The 23098-nt window shown below is 46.9% G+C and overlaps 2 protein-coding genes across 5 annotated transcripts in view; one reads left to right on the forward strand and one right to left on the reverse strand.

Annotated features, from left to right (window-relative positions):
• The window catches only part of DENND2A (DENN domain containing 2A), an 88788-nt gene extending 76202 nt beyond the window's left edge, over window positions 1-12586 (forward strand). For all 3 annotated transcript variants that reach the window (XM_084809501.1, XM_084809500.1, XM_084809499.1), the window contains 5 exons: window positions 2322-2363; window positions 3624-3741; window positions 8437-8685; window positions 8885-8971; window positions 11782-12586. In XM_084809501.1, the coding sequence (XP_084665627.1) occupies window positions 2322-2363; window positions 3624-3741; window positions 8437-8685; window positions 8885-8971; window positions 11782-11813 (528 nt within the window). In that variant the 3' untranslated portion in view covers window positions 11814-12586. The remainder of the gene's footprint in view (window positions 1-2321; window positions 2364-3623; window positions 3742-8436; window positions 8686-8884; window positions 8972-11781) is intronic.
• A 2908-nt stretch (window positions 12587-15494) lies between these two features.
• Window positions 15495-22703, reverse strand: LOC146339483 (uncharacterized). Of its 2 annotated transcripts, none has more exons than XM_084809511.1 (3): window positions 22123-22703; window positions 20117-20243; window positions 15495-15691 (listed from the first exon to the last, which is right to left on the reverse strand). In XM_084809511.1, exons 1-3 carry the CDS (start codon window positions 22504-22506, stop codon window positions 15660-15662), a joined length of 543 nt encoding a protein of 180 aa, XP_084665637.1. In that variant the 5' UTR covers window positions 22507-22703; the 3' UTR covers window positions 15495-15659. The 2 variants fall into 2 exon arrangements, with proteins under 2 accessions (XP_084665637.1, XP_084665639.1); XM_084809513.1 differs by having other exon boundaries at window positions 15559-15691; window positions 20080-20243; window positions 22123-22629.
• Between the last annotated feature and the right edge of the window lie 395 nt (window positions 22704-23098).

The raw sequence follows: 23098 nt of genomic DNA on the forward strand, positions 1-23098 counted from the left end.
GAGATCCAGGCTTCCTGTGATATAGAAATGCCTTCCCCATCCTACGTATGTTCTGCTCCACATTCAGAATCCTCCTTAGGGCAGCTCCATGCGTTTTAGGGACAAAGGGGAGGGGGCACAGCTCAGTGGTAGAGCATACGCTGTGCATGGTGAAGGCCCAGGTATGATCCCTGGCATCTCCGGTTAAAGAGGGTCAGGTAGCAGGCGCCATGGGAAAGACCTTTCTCTGTCTCAAACTGCCAGTCAGAGCAGATCAGCCTTCCTCAACCTGGTGCCCTCCAGAGGTGTTGAACTACCACTCCCAGCATGCCCCAGCTACTATAGCTGGCTGGGGCATGCTGGGAGAGGTAGTTCAACACCTCTGGAGGGCACCCAGTTAGGGAACGCTGGAGTAGACAATATGGGGCTGGATGGACGAAATAGTCTGACCTATATATTTATACTATGACATATTAGTTGACATATTAGTTAATGTATTTTTTAAAGTATATGTTACTATTGCATAGGTAAAGGGGAAGTCTTCTGTCCCCCTATTAAACCACTGCTCTAAGTCATCTGGCTATCCCCAGCTAAGTCATCTGGCTATCCCCAGGAAGGTCTCTCACTTGTCTGCCCTGCCATACCAGGCTGCTTGCTCTGGCCAGCAGGAAATCAAGTGCTATAGTGTGTGGGGAAATGCTAGACATCTATCATCACTAATGTAACAATACTTTAAATATAATAATGATGATAAATAACAATAATAATAATAATGAGGAGGAGGAGGAGGAATTTGGGTGGCAAAGGGGTAACCAAGAGACCAAAACTAGGATTGTGTGTGAATAAATATGCACACAACTTGTACTAATTAGCAAGTCCTCAGATCCAGGATTCCTTTCTAGCCCCACCTGGAGATGCCAGGGAGTGAGCATGGGACCTTTTGAATGCAAAGCAGGTGCTCTACCACTGAGCTATGTATTTATTTGATCTGTAAGTTGCCTTTCTACCAAGAAAATGGCACCCGAGATGGCTTACAATCATAGGGACTCAATCGTTTTTTAAAATAAAACTTGATTAAAACAATAATAAAACAAATACATTAAAAACACAATTTAAAACACAACAATAACAGAATAAAAACAGAACCCAACAGGCCAGCTTGCACACCAAAGGCTTGCTTGAATAAAAACATCTTTGCCTGCCAGGACAACAGAGAAGCAGCTCACCCAGCCTCCTTTGGTGGGGAGTTCCATAACCTCGGGGCAGCCACCAAGAAGGCCCTCTTTCGTGTTGCCACCAAGCGTGCGTCTGAAGGTGGCAGTACTGAAAGAAGGCCTATCCCAAAGATCTTAAAACCCCAGCAAGCTCACGTGGGTAAAGGTGGTCTTTCAGGTAAACTGGTCCCAAGCTATGGCCCTTCCCAAGTAGGGTATGCAGAAGATTAGGAAAACCAAAAGAATGGGAAGCCAACAACACTTGGATCTGTTCTGCCATGCTTGACTTACTCTTCGGCATCTCTGCCTACTGCCCTACATTTCATACCTATGGTGTGTTTTGTTGGCTTACCCTTTTGTGGCTCCCCGCCCCGGCCCAGCCTATAATGTGGCCTGGTAAGGCTGCAGCTAGCAAACATGGGGCACCATTAAGAATGGCAAGACTGGGAGATAGGCAAATCTGACCCATTGGACACAATCCAGCAGGATGTTCTCCTGCACAAGAGCATGGTAGTTGCCCACGCACTGCCACTTGTTTCAGTGGCAGGATTTGTGCAGGAGAAATTCCTCATTGATTCTGCTCCATCATAATGAGAGGAGGGCAGAAAGTTGCCGTTTGGATTTTCCACCTCATTGCTGAACATGTCCCGGGGCACGCTGCCAGATAAGAGCAGCTGCCTCCCATTCTATTCTGTCAGTTGCTCCTAACTCTGTTGTGTAAAAGAACTCTGTGGTTTCTCAGGCAGAAGTCATCCTGGAAGGAAGGGAAAGTGTGTGCAAGAGGCTGAGGAGGAACGGCTTCCTTGTGCTTAAGTTGTCATCCTGTGGTTTTTGTGGTGAAAGTGAAAAACACAAACAAACATGCACGTCCTGGGATTGGGTTGGGTTTTGTTTATCTTTTCAGTGCCCTGTGGGATTGGGTGGGGCAAGGCAGGGCCTTTCCCCCTGCAAGCTGTATACAGCAGCCAGTGGCTGGGGATGATGAGAACTGTAGTCAAAACATCTGGAGGGCACCAGGTTGGGGAAAGCTGCTGTATAACCACACAGTGTTGTTTTTCCAAAGAGGTCAGTAGATCAGTTCCTTCTAACATGTCCCCACCCCACCTCTCTGTGTTTTGTCTGAGACAGGTCCTTGTGGTCGACCTTGTTAATAACCGGTTTCTCCGACAGGTAAGAACAATTTGTTTTTCTACCATTCTCTCCCCCTTGTTTTATCCTGGCAGAATGGAAGGCTGGAGAATCCTGCTCTGCCGAGAGCCAAGCTTTGAAACTGGACATTGACCGAAGCCATGTTTTGTTACTTGAAGCCCAGGGAGGGGGAGAGGGAATGGAGGCAGATCATAGTTAAGCGAGTTGAGAATGATTTGAAAGGGGGCCTTGCTTTCCACGGTGTGTATGCAACATATCTTTGTGTCCTGCTGTCTCCTCTGGTCAACGGTTTCTGCAGGGTTTCGAAACGTTCTAAAAAACGCTTCTAAAAGGTCAAACTGGAGTAAGTGAACACATCACAAGTAGCGGTCTTTACCCCCCTCCCCTTGAACTGCCTTCAACTTCTAAAACATAGAAAAACCACATTACTGTCTGTCTTCCAGCCAGAGTTTTCATGCTTAGGGTATATCTCCAAAGAGGCTGTTCTCTCAGTTCTGGTTCAGTATTAGTGAAAAACTGGAAATGCAGGAAAAGCCACTCTAAAATGATGAAGAAAACCCTATGTCAATCCTGTGTGTGACCCACTTTGGGTCAAGCCTCAAGACATTTGCACATCCTGAGAGCAATGCTTTAGGATATCCATGCCTGCACTGTTCGCTAGGAACATAGCTCTGTCGTAGAGCACATGCTTTACATGCAGAAGGTCTCTGCTTCAGTCCCTAGCATCTGCAGTTTTTAAAAAAAGGATCAGGCAGCCGGTGATGGGAAAGACCTCCTGCCTTTAGACCAGGAGAGCTGCTGCCAGTCAGAGTGCACAGCACTCAGCTAGATGGACCAAGAGTCTGATGAGATATGCACAACATTTGGGTTATAATGTGTCATTATTAAAGAGACAGAAGCACTCTTGAACATCCAGTGTCTGCGTCCTTTCATGGCTTCTGCTGTGCCGCTCCCATATGCCACTGTTGTTGTTTCTTCCTTGTATGTATGTGTTGCTACTGTGCAGAGTATGGCTGCCACACACAGGCCATTATGTCGTTGCTCTGTGCCACCACTGTGAGCCTGTGGCAGTTTTCCACACAACTTTGGTGACTTTGACCGCACCGTTGCAAACATTTCTTTGAGCTCACATAAAGCGGCCTCCGTGCACCAGTGGTGATGCGCACAGCGGTCCTTCACAGGAGCCACAATCAGAATCGTAGAACAGTCATGGGTTTAATGCAGTATGGTCCCCATGTGAGACTCACTTGCCTTGCTGACAGAATGTGCGCTCTTTTTAAGATGGAAGATGAAGACTCTATTTTGCCTCGGAAGTTGCAAGGAGCGTTAGAGCACATCCTGGAGCAGAGGAATGAACTGGCGAGTGACAAGGAGGAAGGCACTCTCAACAGCAAGCAGGGTAATGCTGAAAACTTCTCACCTTATTTTTCACCAGACAGATCATTTCCCCCCACAGGCAGGGGAGCCTGATGGCTCCAACAGCAGGAGGATGGTGAATCCTCTCCAGGTTTCAGTCTGAACCAGTCAGAACTCTAAAGGAGCTATCCAAGGTGCTTCACAACCAGAGTTCTGACTGAAACCCAGAACAGATTCACTGCTGACATCAGAACCACCAGCCTCCACTGCCCATGTTGTTGTCGTTCAGTCGTGTCCGACCCTTTGTGACCCCATGAGCCATAGCATGCCAGGCCTTCCTGTCCTGCGCTCTCTCCCAGAGCATGCTCAAGTTCATATTCATTGCATCGGTGATGCTGTCTAGACATCTCATCCTCTGCCGTCCCCTTCTCCTTTTGCCTTCAGTCTTTCCCAGCATGAGGGTCTTTTCCAGAGAGTTTTCTCTTCGCATTAGGTGGCCAAAATATTTGAGCTTCAGCTTCAGTATCTGTCCTTCCAATGAGCACTCAGGGTTGATTTCCTTTGGGATGGACTGATTTGACCTCCTTGCAGTCCAGGGGACTCGTAAGAGTCTTCTCCAGCACCACAGTTCGAAAGCATCAATTCTTCGGCGCTCAGCCTTCCTTATAGTCCAGCTCTCACAGCCATACATTACTACTGGGAAAACCATAGCTTTGATTAGACGGACCTTTGTCAGCAAGGTGATGTCTCTGCTTCTTACTATGCTGTCTAGGTTTGCCATAGCTTTCCTCCCAAGGAGCAAGCGTCTTTTAATTTCATGGCTACAGTCACCGTCTGCGGTGATCTTGGAGCCCAAGAAAATAAAATTTGTCCCTGCTTCCATGTCTTCCCCTTCTATATGCCAGGAAGTGATGGGGCCAGATGCCATGCTCTTAGTTTTTTTAATGTTGAGTTTCAAACCAGCTTTTGCACTCTCCTCTTTCACCCTCAACAAGAGGCTCTTGAGATCCTCTTCGCTTTCTGCCATTAGGGTGGTATCATCTGCATATCGGAGGTTGTTGATAATTCTCCCAGCAATCTTAATTCCGACCTGTGATTCATCCAACCGGGCGTTTCTCATGATGTCCTCTGCATATAAGTTAAATAAGCAGGGTGACAATATGCAGCCTTGTCGTACTCCTTTCCCAATTTTGAACCACTCGGTTGTTCCATGTCTGGTTCTTACTGTTGCTTCTTGACCCTCGTACAGGTTTCTCAGGAGACAGGTAAGGTGGTCTGGTACTCCCATCTCTTTAAGAATTTGCCACAGTTTGTTGTGATCCATACGATCAAAGGTTTTAGCGTAGTCAATGAAGCAGAAATAGACGTTTTTCTGGAATTCTCTTGCTTTCTCCATGATGCAGCGAATGTTGGCGGTTTGATCTCTAGTTCCTCTGCCTCTTCGAAACCCAGCTTGTACTTCCGGTAGTTCTCAGTTCGCATACTGCTGAAGCCTAGCTTGTAGGATTTTGAGCATCACCTTGCTGGCATGTGAAATGAGCGCAATTGTGCAGTAGTTTGAACACTCTTTGGCGTTGCCCTTCTTTGGAATTGGAATGTAAACTGACCTTTTCCAGTCTTGCGGCCATTGTTGAGTGTTCCAAATTTGTTGGCATATTGAATGCAGCACTTTAACAGCATCATCTTTTAGGATTTTAAATAGCTCAGCTGGAATACTGTCATCTCCGCTAGCTTTGTTGTTACTAATGCTTCCTAAGGCCCACTTGACTTCACTCTCGAGGATGTCCGGCTCAAGTTCAGTGACCGCACTATCATGGCTATCAAGGACATTAAGATCTTTCCTGTATAGTTCTTCTGTGTATTCTTTCCACCTCTTCTTAATCTCATCTGCTTCTGTGAGGTCCCTGCCTTCTTGGTCCTTTATCATGCCCGTCTTTGCACAAAACGTTCCCTTGAGATCTCCAATTTTCTTGAAGAGATCTCTAGTCTTTCCCATTCTGTTGTTTTCCTCGATTTCCTTGCATTGTTCATTTAAGAAGGCCTTCTTGTCTCTCCTTGCTATTGGAACTCTGCATTCAGTTGGATATATCTTCCCCTTTCTCCCTTGCTTTTTGCTTCCCTTCTTTCCTCAGCTACTTGTAAAGCCTCATCAGACAGCCACTTGGCTTTCTTGCATTTCTTTTTCTTTGGGATGGATTTCGTTGCTGCCTCCTGAACAGTGTTACGGACCTCCGTCCATAGTTCCTCAGGCACTCTGTCGATCAGGTCTAATCCCTGAAATCTATTCCTCACCTCCACTGTATATTCATAAGGGATATGATTTAGGTCATACCTGAATGGTTTAGTGGTTTTCCCTACGTTCTTCAATTTAAGCCGAAATTTTGCAACAAGAAGCTCATGATCTGAGCCACAGTCAGCTCCAGGTCTTGTTTTTACTGACTGTATGGCGCTTCTCCATCTTTGGCTGCAAAGGACATAATCAATCTGATTTCGATATTGACCATCTGGTGATGTCCATGTGTAGAGTCGTCTCTTGTGCTGTTGGAAAAGAGTGTTTGCTATGATCAGCGTGTTCTCTTGGCAAAACTCTATTAGCTTTTGTCCTGCTTCATTTTGTACACCAAGGCCATGCCTGCCTGTTATCCCGGTGATTTCTTGACTTCCTACTATAGCATTCCAATCCCCTATGATGAAGAGGACATCTTTGTTTGGTGTCAGTTCTAGAAGGTGTTGTAGGTCATCATAGAACCGATCAACCTCAGCTTCTTCGGCATCAGTGGTTGGGGCATAGACTTGAATTACTGTGATGTTGAATGGTTTGCCTTGGTTTCGTACTGAGATCATTCTATCATTTTTAAGATTGTACCCCAGTACTGCTTTCCCCACCCTTTTGTTGACTATGAGTGCTACTCCATTTCTTCTGAGGGATTCTTGCCCACAATAGTAGATATGATGGTCACCTGAATTAAATTCGCCCATGCTTGTCCATTTTAGTTCACTGATTCCCAAGATGTCGATGTTCAATCTTGCCATCTCATGTTTGACCACCTCCAGCTTACCTTGATTCATTGATCTGACATTCCAGGTTCCTAAACAATATTGTTCTTTACAGCATCGGATTTTCTTTTCACCACCAGACACATCCACAGCTGAGTGTCCTTTTGGCTTTGGGCCAGCCGCTTCACTCTTTCTGGTGCTACTTGGAAATACCCTCTGCTCTTCCCCAGTAGTATATTGGACACCTTCCGACCTGAGGGGCTCATCTTCCAGCGTCATCTCTTTTAGCCTTGTGATACGTTCCATGGGGTTTTCTTGGCAAGAATACTGGAGTGGGTTGCCATTTCCTTCTTCAGTGGACCACATTTTGTCAGAACTCTCCGCCATGACCTGTCTGTCTTGGGTGGCCCTGCACGGCATAGCTTATGGCTTCACTGAGTTACGCAAGCCCCTTCGCCACAACAAGGCAGTGATAGGATCTATCAGTTCAGAGTGCTAGTTTCTAGTGCAGCCTGCCCCAACTCGCTGTCCTCCAGATGTGTTGGATCCACTTACAAACCCCCTGTAGTCCTTCATGCTCAGTGCTTAAAGATCTACAGAGGATCCCGGTGTGCTGGGATGTTGGGGATGGGGCTTGTGTGCACACCCTCGCTCCACCACACTTTTAACACTTGCTTTCGCAGGCTGAACACCTGTATAAGAGCCATGAAAAAGAGCCATGCTGGATACCTATGTGAAGCCCGCAAGCAGGGCATGAGCACAAGAGCACCCTCCCACTCATGTTTCCCACCATACTGCCTCTGATACTGGAGGTAGCATATAGCCATCATGACTAGTAGCCAGTGATTGCCTTATCCTCCATGAATTTGTCTAATTTTCTTTTAAAACCATCCATGCTGGTGGCCATCAGTACATCTTGTGGAAGCAAATTCCATTGTTTAACTATGCACTGTGTGAAGGACTTCCTTTCATCTGCCATGAGTCTCCCACCGTTTAGCGTCATTTGATGACCTTGGGTTCTAGTATTATGAAAGCGGGAGAAAAATGTCTCCCTCGCTACTTTCTCTACATCATTTATATGCCTCTGTCATTTCCCTCCTTACTTGCATTTTTTCCTAAGCTAAGGAGCCTGACATGACTCTGCTGCCAAACATTGGGTGACCCTGAGTATTATTGCGGGGAGAGGCAAGAAAAGAGAAATATCACTCTCCATTTTCTCTGCATCGGGCATAACTTCTCTGAACTTCTGCCAAGTTCTCCCATAGTCATCCTTTTCTTCTAAATGAAAAAGGCCCAAGAATGTTAGCTTTTCCTCTTGGGGAAGATGCTTCTACCCCTTGATCATGTTGGCTGTCCTTTTCCCAGTTCTTTTGCGATAGAATGACCAGGCTCTTCCAAATAGTGCATGTTAACCATTTCAAAGCTGTTCTGGGTGGCTATGGAGGGGTGGCAAGGGTGGGCATCACCTCATAGTTGGAGCTACAGACCTAGCCTGACTTGTTAGAAGGCAGCTACTTTTCAGTCCATCCAGCTTGGTATTGTCGACACTGAGTGGCAGCGACTCTCCTGGCTTTCAGACAGGGTTCCCCTTTGATTTGGCAGTACAGATCTAGACTCCAGCAACGTAAAGTTATGGAATGGGAAAAGAGCACTGATGCTCTGGCCTACCACTAACATGTTTTTCTCTGCTGCTTTATCTCCCTCTTTCTCTCCCTACACTTTCTCCCATTTGCCTCCATAGCCTTGCCAGAGTCCAGCCCCTTGAATGAAGTGGTGTCAGAAGCGTTTGTCCGCTTCTTTGTGGAGATTGTGGGGCACTACTCCCTCTTCCTGACCCCCACGGAGAAGGAAGAGCGGGCCCTGCAGCGGGAGGCTTTCCGGAAGTCGGTCTCTTCGAAGAGCCTTCGGCGATTCCTGGAGGTCTTCATGGAGACTCAGATGTTTGGGGGCTTCATTCAGGAGCGAGAGTTGCGAAAACAGGGAGCCAAAGGTGAGAGATCCCTCTTGGTATGAAGAGGACACTAGATGGTAGACCAGGAGGGACTTAGTGGATCAAGCATGCTTTTAGCTGCAGGGGTTTCCGCTTTGCTCCCTTAAGCATATACCGGCTGCCCACCTGGTATCTGCAACTGGAACCAACCAGCTGGTGGCCGGTGTTCTTTGTTTCATTTTATTTTCCCCCTCTGTAGGTTTATTTGAGGTACGTGCCCAGGAGTACCTGGAAACCCTTCCCAGTGGAGAGCAGAGTGGAGTCAATAAATTCCTGAAAGGGTTAGGTAAGAGATACAAGCAGCTGCTGTGTGTGCAGTGACCCTGCTGGTTTTTTAATAACAGTTTTAAATTTGTGAAGTCAAATCACAAATAGCAGTGTGTTTTGGACTTATTCATAATGTAACACTGATGGTGTCATTCTTTGTAATGAAGCACCATCGCTGTATCTATATCCCACACAGTAACAGAAGAACAAAGGCAAGTTCTTGCCCCGAGGAGCTTATGATGGGTAGAGAAAAAAGAGACAGAGAAGTGGAATGGGAGAGGGAACATTAACATGAGATGAATGGGAGCAAATTTATTTAGGCTTTGAGTTGAAAATGAGCGTGAGGTATATGAGCAGCTGTAATTCAGGGATGGCCAACCTTTCATTTTGAAGGCTACTGACCCTTTAAATAGCTCTGTGGAAGAGGGAGTTTCAGCTTCTAAGGTAAGTATTGCAAAGGGTTGAAAAGCGGCACCTGTAACTTCCAAAATGCCTTCCTCTGCATTTCTTTTTAAAGGGACAAGAACCTTTCCAGATAACGTTGTGGAGGGTTGTTGTTTTGGCACAAAATACAAAGATATTATAAAACTGTTGGCATGATCCAGATGCCTTTTGCCTCTGGGTATTGCTTCTTTTGTTGAGAGATTGTGTTTTCAAAGCAAAGTACCCAGCTGGTGGGAAAATGCCATTACTGTAAGCAGAGGATGCTGCTATTTCTGGTATGTTTTACCATGTGGATTGTAGTGGCATGAGTGTCACAGACACTGTTTGGATCATGCCTGTGATGTTGTGACATTACTACAGTGTGTATGTGTGTGAGTGTTTCATTTTGCAATGTGCCAATTTGCAAATATGATGAATTTTCTTTTCTCCCTTTAGTTCATTCTCTCTCTCTCTCTCTCTCCCCCCTTCCCTTTGCTAGATGAGGGCTCCTGCTTTATTCAGCTCTAGCAGGAGCACCTATTCATCCAGCAATACTTTGGAGGAAAAGGTTTGATATACCTTACAGTAACTTACAAAGGTGGCCCAAAGTATTCTAGTGCCCAAGGAAGAAAATTCAAATGGTGGTTAAAACAAACAATTGTTTATTTGCTGACTTTTAATTGTGTCAGAATCACTAGGAGCTGGTGATCATCTTTGATCTAGGATTAGAAGCTCCCAAGCCAAACCTTTTTAGTGTTTAAACTGCATGGAAAACAGATGTACAGAGAGACAGACAAGGACCCAGTTAGTGAAGGCACTTGGTCCAGGAGGAACAGAGGGTTTCTTTATGAGGGAAACACCTTTAAAGCCAAACTATGTGTTATGCTAATCGCTAGCATAATGTGTAGCTAGCTGAGGGTTAGCTTATTATTTACTCTTGTGTAAGTGCACATGGACCCTATTCAGATCAGGATCAACAGGAGGGGAGGACTAACCCCCCCCCCCCCCGCTGCCACCATTGACTTCCCAAATCCCCCCCTCTCCATATGAGGTTAAAAAAAGAAAAAAACCTCAATTGATGCATGCTTACACTAGAGTAAATAAAAAGCTAAGCCTTAGCTACACGCTACATGATTACTGTAACATGTAGTTTAGTTCTTAGTGGAAGAAATGAGGGGTGCAATATATATTTCCAAACTGATCCTGTATTTATACCCTGCTGGTGGCCTTTCTCTCAATTAGAGCTAGCCGTTTCCTCTGTGTGGCAAATGTCAGAAAGAGGAATTCTGCTTGCATGGATAAGTGAGCCTCCACCCTAGGAGAACAGGGTTTGGGTCAGTGAGCCTCTCATCCCCTAGGGCCATGTTACACTGAAATGTGCGTCCAACTCATGATTACGTCAAGATGAGAAGCTTCATCTCTGAAAAACACTCTTTCAGTAACAGCCAGTTTTGCCGAATCATTCAGACCCAGAAGCCTTTTCAATGATACCAGCTTAGTATTTAATATGGTAAAGATTATATTCATTCATTCATTCATTTCATTCATTTGTTACATTTCTATACCGCCCCATAGCTGAAGCTCTCTGGGTGGTTCACAAAAATTAAAAACCATTAAAATGCATTACACAAAGTATAAAAAAGCATTTGCATAAAAACATATAGACAGATAATGCACAGACGATGTATCTAAAAATGATTTTTTTAAACAATTGGCCAAAGGCGGTCGAAGACGTAATTAAAACTCATGCTGCCAAATACCTGGGAGAAGAGGGTAATTTTTACCTGGCGCCAAAAAGATGGCAGCGTTGGCGCCAGTCAGGCCTCGTCTAGCTCCACATACCACAGGTGGTACTCTAAAATCTGTGGAGTGGTAGAGCAAAGGGTGGGTTACCTGACCCTGCCAGGAGTCCTCCGGTCTTTTAGGAAGTGGATCTGGAAGGGTGAAAGGTCTACTTTTCTCTCCAGACATGACAAGTAGCCCGTGGAGACCTTTATTGGGAGCGGGGGGAGAAAGAGAGGGGATGTGACTTACTGTCTGATCCCCTAGCAAAACAAAGCAGCTGCCTTTTGCAATCCAAGAGGACATGAGACTGCTCTTGCTCTGTGCAGCCAAGTACTTGTAAAGCTAGAAGGGCGAACAGCACTGAAGTAATCCCTTCTGCAGCAAGGTTCACCCCAGAAGATTCCTGATCTCCCAGAATGACTGAGACACCCAGTGTGGTTGATGAGGGGCCTGGATGTTATCCAAATAGCTTGCTTGTGGTTAGAGTGTGCTCACTGGTTGATTTTGTCAGTTTGGAAAAGCCTTTAATCTGCTCCCAGTGGAAATCATGCTCTTTTTCTCTTCTGGTAAACATGCTTTCTCTCTCTCTTTCTTCCTCCCTCCCTGCACAATCCCTTCCAGGTAACAGAATGAAATTTCTCCACAAGAAATAAGACCTCAGAGTGCCACTGTTGCAGGAGAAAGGATTTTTTTTTTTTAAATTACAGTTCAACAGATGCAAAATGGTCCTGTCATTTTTCCATTTTAAAACCGGTTCCCATTTAGCCTGCTCCAAAGGTGGGGAAAGCCCAACTCAGGAGGCAGGCTTGTCTTGGATTTGCGCTAGCCGGTGGCCTCCTACACAGTGTTAAGGGGGTCATGAAGATGCTGCCAGGCCCGGTCTCTGGCCTTCTACAAAGGACACGCACTGGACAAAGCACTCTCGGAACTCTCTCCATTAGAGCTTTGCAGACCTTCACGGTGGTTTTTATTTCTTAGCTATTAAATGTTTTGAACTGTTTCTTATTTATATTGAGGTTAGGGAGACGATTAGCCAACGACCTTTGCCCCAGCTCTTCTCCTCCGTGATAGCAAGGGTGTGCAGGACGGCGGCTGCATTAAGCTGGACTGTAGGGGCGTGATACCAAAAAGACAAGAGGACAGGGAAACGGGAGGTGCAGAGGGCACTGTGGTCGGATACCACAAGGAGACATGAGGCATGTGGAGATGAGCAGGGAGAGGGAGAGGTCACAGACGAGGGAAGGGGGTCAGGGAGAGACCACTGAAAGCTGCTCAAAATTTGCTACCCAACCAAGCAACCACTAAGTGATGGAAGATTTGCTGTCCCTCCTAGGCTTCTGGGGACACTTGTGCACCCTTAAGCTAAGAGACTGATGTGATGTAATTAAAAGTGAGTGGTTATGAAAAAGAAAGTTTGCTTAAGTCGTATACGTTTCAAGTAAGTGGTTTGTGTGTTTAAGCTGATGTTCTTGTTAGCGTAAGACCAGTAAAATTGGGGGGGGGGGTAATTGAGGGGCAGAGGCAAAGCATTGAAGGCCCTCCCCCCACCCCTTCTTGCTGCTGCCCCCAAAAGAAACGGTTGCCCAGAAGAGAGAGAGGATGTTGGGAACTGACTACTAGAGATGGATTTGATTTTTTTAGGGATGTACGAAACTCACTTACCTGTTCACGGATGTGATTCGCGGTGGGGGGGAGGCGCTCTGTCCCTCCCCCCAGAATCCTCGACAGGGGGGGAGGCAATCCGGTCCTCCCCCCCAGAATCCTGCCCGGCCGGCTCCGCTCCGCGGAGGCTCCATGGAGCAGCCAACCAGGGCTGTCTGCAGCTGGATTTCTGGCCGTCGACGGGCCGCTGCGGAAGCAAATGGCAGCCGCCGTAGCGGCCACCATTTGCGTCCAGCCAGGCTGCCGTGATAGGCTACGTAAGAATTTACGTAGCCTATCATTACCCCCCCAAAAAAAAACCACCCTACGCAAATGGCGGCGGCTACGGCCGCCGCCATTTGCATTCCCTATTTTTCGCCGTTCTAGCCTACATAAATATTTACGTAGGCTATTACAGCGAAAAAAAGGGGAATGCAAATAGCATAGTGGGTGCTATTTGCATTCCTTTTTTTCGCCGTAATAGAAAAATAGAACGGCGAAAAATAGGGAATGCAAATGGTGGCCGCTGTAGCTGCCGCCATTTGCGTATGCTGGGGTTTTGTTAGGGGGGGGGTTACCCATGATAGGCTACGTAAATTCTTACGTAGCCTATCACGGCTGCAAAGATGCCAATGGCGGCCGCAGCAGCCCGGCCGCGGCCGGCCAGGAGACCAGCCGCCAGAGCCGCCGCCACCACCACCGGAACCGCCGCCGCCGAATCCGCCGCATCCGCCCCAGGTAAGTGCCGTCCCGGAGGATTCCGTGGGGGGGGGGGCAGGAGGCCGTTCCGCCACGGATTCCGGGGGGCTGGATTTAATCCGGCCTCACTCGAATCTGTGGCGGAATTCTCTGCCATCCCTAGATTTTTTGTGGTTTTGTTATGGGCCCACAGGCCACCTGGTGGTCAGAAAGATGTGAAACAGTTCCCTTCTAGCCCATTTGCTTTACTCAACTTGGATTCTAAGCTGAGGGCTGGATCACATGCTTGTAAGTGACTGGTGGCTGAATGACTGAAGGGACTTCACTGAAAAGCACTGCATCTGACCACCAACTGCATCTATGGTGTGAGATCTGTGATGACTCGTTCATCCAGGCAAGCCGTCCAGTGATGGACATGCCAAGGCTGGGTCTCAGGTGCAACCTGATCCCATTATGCCCTCTCCTGTTGAGCCCCAATAAAGAAGTATCTTGCCTGGTGTAAGATGCCACCTTGACATTTCGGCTGCGGGCCGGAGCTATGCATTATGCCATCAAACACAGGTGCCCAGCCTGTGTTTGCCAGATAAAGGAAAGAGGGGTATTTGTGGTGGAAAAGAGGTGTCTGAACTCCTTCCCCCACTACTGCCTCATCCTCCCACCACCACAGGCGGTCTCCTGTTTGCATGCCCTCCCTCCACACACTATACACTTCTAGTAAATGTTCGCCTAGGAAAACAATAAAACTATTTTTGTAGGGGGGGATGGCTGTTGGTCAGTGGTAGAGCACAAGCTTTGCAGGCAGAAGCTTCAGTCCCCAGCATCTCCAGGTAGGGCTTGGAGAGGCCCCTATCAGAAATTCAGGAGAACTGCTGCCAGTTAGTGTGGACACAGTACTGGGCTAGATGGACCAGTACTCTGCCCTGAGATGATGGAGCTTTCCACGTTCCTATTTTGGGGGCGAGAGATTCCCCACCCATCCACCCACCCACCCACCCTTCTCCTTCAAAATCAACTGAAAGTTCCCATTTCGGATAGCAACACGTTTTACTTAAGGCTCCCCCACCCTCTTCTGTTCGTGTGGTTTTTCTCCACTCCTCCAAATAACGTGCGGCAGAGTTTTGTTTCCAAACCCCTTCCCTGAAGTGTGTCTTCACTCAAACCAGGAAGTAGGGTATCAAAAGGAATCCTCTCCCTTATGCACCCACCCAGTCCCAACTACAGGCAGAGTTTCCTCCGTGCCTTCTGTTTGTTATCAGTGCTGAGAGGGAAAACAGGGCCATAGGAACAGCTGCCTTATACCAAGACAGACAGTTTATCCATCTAACCCAGTATTGTCTACTCTGACTGGCAGCAGCTGTTAGAGATCTCAGGCGGGGGGTTTTCCCATCACCTTCTACCAGAGATCCTTTTAGCTGGAGATTCCAGCCCTGAACCTAGGACCTTCTGCATGTACTGCACCACTGAGTTATGGTCCCTTTCCATGGGCAGGCAATGTCAATAGGGAAATCCTTCATGTTTTGCAAGCTTTTTGTTTTCTCAGAGTCTGTCTCCCAGGACCGTTTTAAAAGCCTGCCTAGGGCCCACCCTGTGTCTTTTCTTCCTTTCCCTTGACCTGCTTGGGTACCTGGGCTCAGGACAAGAGGTGAGTGATTTCAGGTGAGCAGCTGCTCATAGCCTGAGCCTCTGATCCCGTGCTCTGTGGCCAAGGACAGGCCGGAGGGGCTCCTACACAGTTGCAAGATCACAACTGGTGCTCTTACTCCAGAGTAGAAGTGGGCCCTGATGCAACAACAGCCATAAGTCTTGGGTGATTCCAGGAAACAGGCAGGTGGCCACCCTCTCCCCTTCTCTCCTTGCTTATCTTCATCCCTGTGGTGCTGAATGTCCCTTATCACGTGAGCTGCTGAGGCATCCAAAACCAAATAGTCACGGTAAACTGCTTGTCCTTCTTGATTCAAAAACTGTTAACATTTTATAGCATGTGGGTAGATTATAGCTTGCAAAGTCTGATTTTATTGAAAAGCACTTTTCATTTTCAGTTAATTTATTTTATTCTCTCTCTCCTCCCTCCCCCCGGCTATAACCTTAGAAGCACAAACGCCTGATGGAATATTTCTAGTTGATCCTTTAAAAAAAAAATTTACAGGAACCAAGTGTCTTTATCGATGTTGGAGACTCTGGGAGAAACCACCTGAGCAGGGAAAAAAGCAAACAGACAAGCCATGAGGGGAACATTCTTTGTTAAGACACCAACCTCTGCATCATCCTTCAAGCATAGATGGATTATCTGAGCTGTCAGTCATAAGAAGAGCCCTGCTGGATCAGACCAAAGGCCTATCTAGTCCAGCATGCTGTTCCCACAGTGGCCAACCAGATGCCTTTAGGAAGCTCACAAGTAGGACATTAGCACAACAGCACCCTTCTGCTCATGTTCCTAATCAATTGGTATTGAGAGGCATACTGCCTCTGATACTGGAGGTAATATACAGATGTTATGACCAGTAGCCATGGATACCCTTCTTCTCCATTGATAGACACACTGCTTTTTGAACAGAGAAAGGTCAGTAAGTGGGTATCAAAATACTATTAATAGGAAATCCCAAGTTCCAATCGTATTCAGAGCTGGGACAATCTTCAGGAGGACTAAGTACAATGGCAGAGAGAAGGTTTGCCTCCTTAGCACTCTGTCTTGTTTCTAAAGTAGGTAACCAGCCTGATCCATGTTTTGTAGCTGACTGTGTTTTCTTGGACTGGGTAGCCTGGCAGAAGCATTTTGTCCTGAGTTCCAAAACCTGCCCTCAGTACTACTTCTGACAATGCTATCAAGATGACAACCTTTCCTAGGATGCTTTCAGGCAGACAGCTCCTAGCACTAATAAATCATTGTTCTTCCACAGTAAGTTACAAGTGGAATTACAACTGACTTTCCACACTATTGGGGGATAGTGTGTGTTTTATGTGTGAACATACCAATATGTTCCATCCACACCAGTGCCCTTAGCCCTACTGGTTTGTTTAAGGGGCATGGCCTTGACATAGGTTGTGACCTACCAGGCTTAAACTACCACTCAAATGAAAGAGTGTTATAGCGCTATATCCCTAAAGCAATAGAATGATTGAGGGGCGCGGGGGGCTTCCAGCCACCATCATTTTAGCAAGTAAATGTCTTTGCTTAATGTTTTTTTCTTAATTAGCATTATAGGGGTATAGCACTATGCTACTTTTTTTTAAAAAGTATTATAGCATTATAGGGTTATAGTGCTATATCCCTATAATACTAATTTTAAACAAATAATTAAAAAAAACCCTTTTTAGTCAGCATCATTAAACTCTTGGCTTAAAATGTTGGCAGCTAGAAAATGATTTCCCCTCCATCATTTAAAAATATATATATGTTGTATTATGCGGGTATAGTACTATTACACTCTTCCATTTAGCTGCTGGTGGTGATGGTACTGTGTGTGTGTGTGTGTGTGTGTGTGTGAGAGAGAGAGAGAGTTTTCACACTACTTAAAAGGTAAATTTAAAAAATAAACACTTGATAAAAAGAGCTCCCACAGCAAAAGTTATCCTGAATGGGTGCTTGAGCTGTGATATCGAAAACACCTCTTAAAAAGAAAGAGTAGCACTACAAGCATCTACACATGTGGAGACTGCATTTCTCTGCTGTTCTTCTAAAAAAAACACACACACACCTCAGACTTTCTCTGGTAAGAAAAAATGCCAGGAGCAGTGTTGGAAAAACACGGGAAGATTCTATCAATGGATGATAGAATGTGGACCCCTTCCCCCATAAAATGTAAGTGAACAACCCATGGCAATTCCGCAATAAATGCTCGTCTGGAAGCAGCCCTGGTGACTCTGAATCTTTCCCACATGACTGAAGGCTAGTCAACGCCTTGGGCTCATGTGGAGGCACCACTTGTGTCCACTGCCACCTCTAGGTCGTGCCAAGTTTCAGTGATAGCAGTGGCACTTTTTCAAGTGGCAGGAATTGGCTGGGCCTATATTGTGGGAAAGAAACCTATAGTGCGTCTCCTCCTGAAACCAGCTTGTTTCCTAGATGCGCTGAGCGTGGGCTCCCCAGAGCTGCTTATTTTACCAGAGCAGTGCAGGAAGCAACCACGCCCAGTGGCTCCCATTCTGTAACACAAGGCAAATGTAAGAAAGGGACCTTTTATTATTTCATTACTTTCCTGCCTTTCCTCCAAGGAGCACAGGGCCGAGGTTTTCTCATTTTATCCTTGCAAAACAACTCCCAACCTAGCCTCAAAGGGCTGAGGGAGAGCAAAAGAAAGGTTGCTTCTCAAAGGCCACCCCATGAGCTTCATGGCCGAGTAGAGATTCTAATCCAGGTTCATCCCTCCAGATTACATGGTAGTATATTTACTCCATTTTTAAAGTACAAGGAGTGAGTAGTAACAATGTGGTTTTGTAGTAACTGCAATAGTGCTTCTTCTTTTCCTTGTTCCTGACTCTCCAGCCTCTTTCCCCCCTCTTGCGGACCATTCAGTAGGTTTCTGTTTCATTCATTCCTAGGGTGTTTGGGGCAGATGCCAGACCCGGTGGTAAGAATGTCCCTGTGTAACTTGAAATGCCCATGTGGTACAAACAGGAATACAAAGATGGTGGGAACAATCCTCAGTGTGTTGTCTCCTCACTTTGTACTTAGAGCCTTATTTTGTGCCTACAGAGCCCCCTGCTGCCTACTTCTTGAAGATAGTATTTGAAACTAGGGCTGTGCACAAATGGCCTCTTGAAGTTCTCCAACTTACTTGTGGGCAGAGAAATTTGGGAGACAATTTCACCATATTTCTCCACGGGGAGGAGAAATTCTCCCAGGCAGGGCTCCCCACTGGCAGAGCTTGTAGCACAGCTTCTTTCTTTTTTGGTAAGGATTGGGGTGGGGGGTTCATGCTGCAACAGTATCTTGGCAGGCTGGCCCTCAGTTTGCATCCACCACAGTGGAGGTGGGGGCAGTGTTATGTCCAGTCCAGGGATGAGGTAGAGTTAGTGCTCTACCAAAATCTGTCCTCCAATATCCTGAAAAATCCCCCTCACCCCGAAAGAGGCTGCCATTGTTTTGCCTCATTCAGGGTGTTTTATAGTTTGTGGGGTTTTGAACGTGCCGAATCACAGCTAGCCTCCCAGGCTGCCCTCATGTCCTGATCTGAAAAAGCCCTATGGGAGGAATTGCCTCATGGTGCCTTAAACTGGGCTTTAATTGAAGTGTAGGAAGCTGAGGGGGCCACAGGCAGCCAGGGAGATGATTGCACAATGCAAAACAGGATACTTGTGCTCACTCAGCCACCTCCTAAGGAAGGTAAGGCCAAGAACCCCAAACCCAGCCCATGAGAATTTCTCTGAAATTTCTTCACCATTGAGTTTCTTTTCGAAAGCAGTTTCTTTTCTATCAAATTGAATGAGAATGGTAAAAAAAAAAAAAAAAAATGTGGGAGAAATTTTCAGCACAGCACCATTTGAAAATGTTTTGGAGGACTGGCCAGTGCCAGCTCCAGGTTTTTGAGGGCCCTTGGGCAAGACACCCTCGGTGGACCCCCTCCCTCAGTGACCTGGTTCACATGACTCAAGGGTAGTTACTTTTGGGAGGTGGGGTTTTTTATTTTGTCAATGAACACTACAACATGAAAATACAACTGACACCAAGCATGAAATAACCTATCAACAATGACCTGCATATAGTAATACAGATATATAAAACTGCAGGGCTAAACTTCCTCTTGAAGGTCTACCAATCTAGATTTAGTTAGAGAGTATTAATTAGGTCTTCCCAGGTTACATGTGACTGTGGAAGTGTCAATCCCCCATTGCTCTGATTTCCTGAAGAAATCTGGAGTTGCCAGCATGTGGAAAAACGACGGCGGTTAATGAACCACTGTGGTTGATTAACCATCCTACAATCATGCGAACCAGCCCAATAAATCCACTGCCTCACTGCCATTTTACCAGCTGCTATTGGTCCTCACCCTCTTTCTCATCCTTGCTACTGCTTGCTTGCTTGACAGGCAGGAGCCAGTGATTGTCATCACCACCATTATCTGGGCCAGAGCGAGAGGCAGGTGAACAAGCAGGTTGCAATGATAGAGGCGCAATTCCAAGGGGCACTTGTCAGTGGGCCCCTGCTGGGGTGTGGGCACTTGGCAGGTGTCCAACCATGCCCACCCTTAATGTCAACCCTGTTTGTGGCCTGTTTCTTCTTGTAAGCTAGTAAGCCTGTTTCTAGCTGTACCACCTGCAGGGGGGCTTACCTGATGGAATGATCCTCCATATATACACTTTTTTTACAAAAACCCTCCATATGGAATACTAGCACATCAAGGAAAATGCTTGGTGAGAACCCTTTCCCCTGCTATTTATTTTTCTGTGTAGACAGTTATTTTATTTTTGCATGGCGCAGCATAATATTGTGTTACACCCCTGCCCCCCAGCCCTCCACACACACTTTTAGAGCTACAGTCCAGATACAGATTTACCACGTCAGCGAGAACTATAGCTGTACTGGGAACTTTCATACATAAGAGTATATCTGTTTGCACAGTGGAAGCACCCCACATTCACCTGTATATTAGGTTTTCTGGCTGCATTTATGTGGTACCTGTTTGCCGGGAAACCGCTTTTAAATCACACTTCCCCCTTGGCAGTTTGCAGGTGTAGAGGCCCAAGCAGCCATCACAGTCTGATGGTTTTCTGCAGGCCTTCGACTGTATCCCAGGACAGGAATACTGAGAAGGGAGGGAAAGAGAATTGCTCATGACTCCAGTCCTTATTTTTCCAAAGCAGCACTATTGACCATGTTGTAGTGTCTTCCTTGCCAGGCCAACGTTTTTATGATTATCAAGAGCCACCAGAATTTTTGATACCCAATACTTTATTACAGTTGCTACTTCCAAAATAGATCATTTTTAACCCTAAAGGAGGATTGGTGCCTTTTAAATAGTCAATCATTGCTTCGATGTAGCTTCTCAGCAATGAGGAATGCTGCTCCTGTTGAACTTCTGGCTGTCATATAGCTGTTTAAAGGCATAGGAGTGCAACTGGACTTGTTGACAGGTCACCCACTGGCAATGCCTTAGCATTGGGGTTTGGTCATGACAGAGGGACCTAGGAAGCTGCCTTCTACTGAGACAGACCCTTGGTCCATCTAGCCCAAGATTGTCAACACTGAGTGGCAGCAATGGCTGTCCAGGGTTTCAGGCAGGATTCTTTCTAGCTCTAGCTGGAGATGCTGGGCATCGAACCTGGGACCTTCTGCATGCAAAGCAGGGGCTGTGTCACACTCAGCTATGGCCCCTCCCATATGGACAAAGACCATGCACAACTGTCCAGGTCACTGTGGACTCCCCCTTCCTGCAAACTGAACTTTTTTTTTTTCTGGAGCTGTAAAATTAGAGCTGCTGCTACATTTGCAAAGGGACATTTGCCTTCCACTAGAAGAACATAAGAAGAGCCCTGCTGGATCAGACAAAATGCCTATGTGACCCAGCACCCTCTTTCCCTATAGTGGCTCACCGGATGCCTCTAGGAAGCCCGAAACATGGGTATGAGGGCAAGGGTGCTCGTGTTCCCCAGCATCTGCTATCCAGAGCCATGCTGCCTCTGATCCTGACTAGTAGCCATGGCTAGCCTTCTCCTCTGTGAATTTGTCTGGGCCACAGTGATTCCACCTGCAGGCCCTTGCTCAGCCCTATAATTTGCCCAAGGGCCTTACAGCAACACATTTACAAGAGGCACTCATCAGTGCTGCCCTTTAAAGAAAACACCTGTCCCCAAAACAGGTCCTGGGAGGCCTGAGAATTGCCAGCCTCCTCCCTTATGTCAGTTGCGTGGTTGCCACAAATGACAAATGGCATTCGTGGCACTCCTGGACCGGAGCAGAATTGCCTGGATATGGCACAGTAGCAGACTTGCCCTCCTCTCTGCCTCAGCAGGGCTGCAATTTTAGTTACTCCCCAGCCCAGTAGACAAAGGGCACAGCCACACCAAGGCTTGGGCAGGGGTGTTTGTGTAGCCTACAGTGGCGAAGCACTGGGCCTTTTGGATTGGCAGGGATGATGGCATCTGCCGCTCCCTCATCCTTCTGTTCCCTCTAAGCTTAGCTGCAATCCTGACAGTAACTGGGGGCGGGATGGATTTTCCCAGCAACAATATATTATGAGCTATCCCTGGCATAATGTGAAATATTCTGGGGTGGCTTGGTCTTGAATGGACAATTAAGACCCATTAGCTTTACAAAAGACCTGTTCTGGTGGAGTTGAGAACTACTAGAATGGATTCCTTGGTATAGATCAACACAACTGACTGCATTTTTGGATTCTCCTTGGGGGCATGGCTATGGGGACTGTCATAATGAGCGCCTGCACTTCTAATTTTACCACTAGACCACTGGCAATGTAGCGTACACTACAGTGCCAGGATTTCATACTTTAGGCTTGATTTGTGGTGCACTTGCCCCCTCTCCTCCCCACCCCCGCATTGCTCACCGCTGCCCTATGATGAGTTGCTATTCTAACTTTCACACTTTAGAACTGATCCTATTTCTTCCTTGAGAGATGTGCCTTGACAGTGAAGGGCCTGTAGTAAATGCGAAGAGATCTTACTCACCGTATCCATATTAAACTGCCCATGGGCTTTCAAGTGGGTCTGAAGCCCAGGACTCTTGCTCTTTGGTGGGGGCAGTGGGGGCATCAGCCTCTTGCCACTGGCCTTCTGCTTGCTGGTTCCCAGCTGGGGTTTGCTTGCCACTTTGCCTTGGGTGCCAGCTCCAGCGTCTCCCGCTGCCTTCCGCAATCTGGTGGAAGGGTGCCTTCTCACTCCCACCTCTCCGTCTCCTTCGGGGGATGGGTCAAGAGTCTTCTTGGCCACTGCAGCCCCAGCGGGGTCATTGTCAGCTACCAGCCCTTTCCCAGTCACCCTCCCGCTGGCTTGAGCCAGGAAACAAAGCTGCATCGAAAGCACAGCGATGGTGGCCACCTTGGAAACCTTCATACTTCGTCGTATTTTTTCCTCTCCCAGCTATCTGGGCAAAGGGGATGCTGTTACCTTGGAGCTTGCTGGAGGGATTAAAAGCAGCCACACATGCATGTGTTGTGTTCTCGCTCTTTCTCCCTCTCTGTATGAATGGGTGAAGCCCTTTTATGCATCTGAACTCCCTCCCCCGCCCCCCCCCCACACTTTTTTTTTTCTTTTTGTGATATTGAAATTCTAGCTTGCACCTCCTGCTTGGAAAATTCCCTCCTTGTTTCCTTTACACACACACACACACACACACACCCGCCCGCCACCCCTTTAGCAACACCCAACATCTTTGTAAAAGCAAGCATGTGCTCCCATCCCAGTGTGTGCCTAATGCCATCTTTCCCCATCGTTGCGATAATGGAACATTTTTCTTTTCTTTCCTTTCCTTTTAGCTAAGCAGGTGCTTCAAGGCATGGAGTGAGCTTTGCTGGTAAAAATGCTTGTCTGGGCTGGGCAAAGTGTCTCTCTGATGAATAAAGGTATATCAGTGCTTGATCTCAGTGCCCTTTCAGATGAACTTATCATTCTTGTTCATGGTCACTCCTCAACCTTTGCAAGTAGG

This window comes from Heloderma suspectum, chromosome 7, assembly GCF_057233095.1.
Source record: "Heloderma suspectum isolate Gila_16-S chromosome 7, 16-S_ref, whole genome shotgun sequence".
NCBI lineage: Eukaryota > Metazoa > Chordata > Lepidosauria > Squamata > Helodermatidae > Heloderma > Heloderma suspectum.